The sequence below is a fragment of the Girardinichthys multiradiatus genome, chromosome 3, assembly GCF_021462225.1.
Source record: "Girardinichthys multiradiatus isolate DD_20200921_A chromosome 3, DD_fGirMul_XY1, whole genome shotgun sequence".
NCBI lineage: Eukaryota > Metazoa > Chordata > Actinopteri > Cyprinodontiformes > Goodeidae > Girardinichthys > Girardinichthys multiradiatus.
Window position 1 is genome coordinate 5825149 of NC_061796.1, and position 4177 is coordinate 5829325.

At 42.2% G+C, this 4177-nt stretch overlaps 1 protein-coding gene across 1 annotated transcript; it reads right to left on the reverse strand.

Annotated features, from left to right (window-relative positions):
* Positions 1-272: 272 nt before the first annotated feature.
* Positions 273-1892, reverse strand: LOC124864865 (C3a anaphylatoxin chemotactic receptor-like). The gene is made up of 2 exons (XM_047359829.1): positions 1883-1892; positions 273-1276 (listed from the first exon to the last, which is right to left on the reverse strand). The coding sequence occupies exons 1-2, from the start codon at positions 1890-1892 to the stop codon at positions 273-275; spliced, it is 1014 nt and encodes a 337-aa protein (XP_047215785.1).
* Positions 1893-4177: the final 2285 nt, after the last annotated feature.

A 4177-nucleotide genomic window follows, 5' to 3' on the forward strand; every position in this document is an offset into this window, starting at 1 on the left:
TCATCTCAATGTTCCCCCATTAATACACCTATTGTTAATTTCACCAAAACTGCTGGCACTGATTAACAACCCCCTCTACTGCTTAACTGGCCAGATCAGTATTCCAGAAGTTTAAATGACTTGATATTATACTCTAAATAAAAAGTGTACCTTTAATAAATAGTTAAAGTACATTCAAGATCTTTTTGATAAAAAAACGTTTTAAACTGTCTTTGTTCGATGCTCCCTCATTGTTAACACTGTAGCATTATAGACATAACAACATATTTCCCCTAGACAGGAGCAGAGGACTCAGATTTTCTAGCAACCCGTGTCAACTGGGAAGACAAGAAACGAGAGGATGTAAATGGCAAGTGGTCTTCTGTCAGAGCATGTTCCAGAACAAAGCACACAGACTGATGAAGCTTGTTTTGGAAGTCAACTCGGATGAAAACATAGAGGATGGGGTTCAGACAGCTGTTCATGAAAGCTAGACTCAAAGTCAGAGGCCCTCCAATCTCAACAATCCTCCGAAGGCCATAGTTATCACTGAAGGATAATTCCAGAAAACTTAAAACATGAAACGGCAACCAGCAGATGAAGAATGCAATAACAATTAAAAAAATTATGCGGTGAGATATGTGTTTCGTCATCTTTTGCAGGCGCCTGGAACGGATACCTATGGCCACATAACAGAAAAGCATGGCCAGGAATGGGATGAGGAAGCCCACAACAAAGCGGAAAGAATACAGGCTCCATTTTTGTTCATTAGTCATCCTAGAATTGTACATGCAGAAAGTCTCATTTCTGTTAACAGTGTCTACAGTACGAAAGCTAGCATAAGGTGTGCTGCAGATCCCTGCAGCCAACCAGATTACAGCACACATGATTTGAGCTTTACGGACAGTGCGCTTGTTTTGTGCCCACACCACCACCCAGATGGACAAACAACGATCCAGATTTATGGCTGTCAGAAAAAGGACGCTGGCAAACATGTTAACTAAACTCACAAAGTTGTTGAGTTTACACATGAACTTTCCAAAAGGCCAGTGTAGCTCCTGGGAGAGAGAGACTGCTGAAAAAATCAGGAAAGCCGTGAAGAGGAAGTCCGCCAGAGCCAGGTTGAGAAACCACACCGAGTTGACAGTTTTCTTCATTTTAAAGCCTGTCACGTAGATGACCAGACCATTGCCTACAGTCCCAACCACAGTAATCACACAGTAGATGACCAGGGAGAATGCGTGAATGTGCTTGAGAGCCACTTCCAGTACAGATGAACGGTCTATGGTTGTGTTATCTGATGAAGGGGAGTGGAAACACTTATTAAAGCATCTGCAGAAAGCATCAAGATAAAATGTGCATGCTCTACGCAACACTGCCTTCCTCCACATGCAATAATACATTAACATTTTGTGTTTCTGACGTCAGCTGCATTTTTAAAAGGAAAGAAAGCTTGTTGAATCAGCATAAATAACTTAAACAAAATTGTCAGAATGATGATATATGCTGTGTGAAGATAAACATTTAACAATGTTCCAGATTTTGTAAAATTTTTGAACTAAGACAGAGTTTGTGAGTTGGTTGTTTGAACCTTTTTTTACAGCAGTTAAGTTACAATGAAAACCACCAGCTGACCTAAAGGATTTAGCCTACTCACCTAACAATTGTTGCATGAAAACAGAACTTACATAATTCTAGGAGAACTAAACATAAATATGTGAAAAATAAATCTTTTTTCAATAGCATATTTAGAAGTAAAATACACATACCACCAACATGAATAGGCCTACATTAATTGTTTAGTAAAACCTAAACTATACTTACATTACTCAATCATACACTTTTCTGTTTGAATTATAAATGCACTTTGAAAATATTGGTCTTATTTGTTTGGGCAACTCACCAGTCCCCATTTTGCGGGTAGCTGCAAGACGATGTCTTCATTCTGTGCTGATTTATATCTCATCTTACCTATATTTCTTCTGTCTCTAATTACTCCTCCCTCTCTTCTGTTACAGCTGCCAATAAGACAGTGTGGGCATACAGCGGGAGGGAACAAAATGGCAGTACCAGCTAAGAAAATTCACCATGATACATAATCGCATTAAATGTATGGAAATGAATCTATCCACCTATCCAGCCTGGTGGATAGATACATGGTGGTGAAACAACAATAGAAAAACCCACATCTTTATTACAATTCATTGCTCAGCAACAGATAAATGCATCCAATGAGAATGCGGTGCTAATAGACTAGGGTTGAGGGGGGAGGGCGAGGGGGGATGCAAGGACAAAAAAAAAAAAACAGCCCCAAACTTTCTCTCAAATAGTTCCACTCTCCACGAGGTTGCTTTGGGGCTACAGGCTGGGACACACTGTGCCAAACACATGTAGAGGGCATCAATGCCATGACGCAAGCCATGAGTGTGCAACTGACTATATAAACTTGTGTGGATAACATCATCCCCACCAGAATGGTGTGATGCTTCCCTGGATCACCAGTGACCTGAAGGACCTGCTTAACAAGAAAAAAAGAGCCTTAAAAGAGGGAGACGGGGAATTATTGAGGAGTTTACAGAAGCAACTTAAAGTCAAGATAAGAGACAGCAAGGAGGTGTACAAGAAAGAGCTGGAGAGCAAGCTCCAACAGAAAAATATCAGAGATGTGTGGTCAGGGACGAAGAAGATCACAGGTTTCAAGCAGAAGGAAGATCCAACTGATAGATGTCTGGACAGAGCCAATGAACTGAACACATTCTTCAATAGGTTCAGTTAAGAAACAAAATCAGCATCCTCCTCTCCTGCTCACAGCCAAACAGACAACCCACCCTCCTTTGACCCAAAGCTTTCCAGTCACAACTCAAATGTTTTATCTTCCACCTCAGCCATGGACGCTTCTGCTTCTACATGATTGCATTCAACCAAATCAGAAGGTGCTGATGCTCCTTTTGTCCCCCCTTCCACCTGTGTGTCTCAAGAAGTCAGGCAGAAGTCAGAAATAACTAGAGAGACTGAACCGGAATAAGGCTGCAGGTCCAGATCATGACAGCTCTAGATTCCTGACGGCCTGTGCAGCGCAGTTCTGTGGGATTCTGCATGACCTCTTCAACCTTAGCCTGGCCCAGAAGAAGGTTCCGGTGTTGTGGAAGACCTCCTATCTTGTTCCGGTGCCAAAGAAAACTCACCCATCAGTCCTCAATGACTATAGACCTGTTGCCCTGACATTCCACATCATGAAGGTCCTAGAGAGACTCCTGTTGGCCCACCTGAGTAAGCAAACAGTAAACCATCAGGACCCCCTTCAGTTTGCTTATCGCTGTGGAGTTGGAGTTGAAGATGCCATCATACACCTGCTTCAACAAACCCACTGTCATCTGGACAAAGCCAGCAGCACTGTGAAAATCATGTTCTTTGATTTCTCCAGTGCATTTAATACAATCCAACCTGATTTTCTTTGTCAGAAACTCCAGAAGACTCAGTTGGAGGCCTCAACAATCTCCTGGATCAAAGACTACCTGACAAACAGACCACAGTTTGTGAGACTGAAAGGTTGGTTGTCTAACCAGCAGCACAGGAGACTGTACTCTCACCATTCCTCTTCGCTCTGACTTCCAGTACAAGACAGATTCCTGTCATCTGCAGAAGTACTCGGATGATTGTGCAGTCGTGAGGTGGAACAGAGATGGACAAGAAGCTGAGTAAAGGAAGGTGGTGGACCGCTTTGTGGCATGATGTGGAAACAATCATCTCATCTTGAACATGAATAAAACAAAGGAGATGATTGTAGATTTTAAGAGAAACAGGAAAAGGTCAAACACTACTTCCACCATGGGAGAAGAAGTGGAGGTGGTGGAGGAGTATAAATACCTCGGTGTTCACCTGGACAACAGACTGGAGTGGAGATGCAACTGTGATGTCATCTACAAGAAGGGAGAGAGCAGACTGTACTTCTTGAGGAAGCTTAGGTCCTTCAGTGTTTCCATCAAGATGCAGCATATCTTCTATAAGTCTGTTGTGGAGAGTGTGGTTTCTTCTGCCATCATCTTAAGTGGGACTTAAAAAAGCTCAACAAGCTAATAAAGAAAGTTGGCTCTTTGGGGACTCCTCTGGAACCTATGGAGATAATTGTGCAAAGAAGGATTCTTCATAAACTGAAGAACATTATGAAGAACCCTGAGCATCCTCTTCATGAGACTGT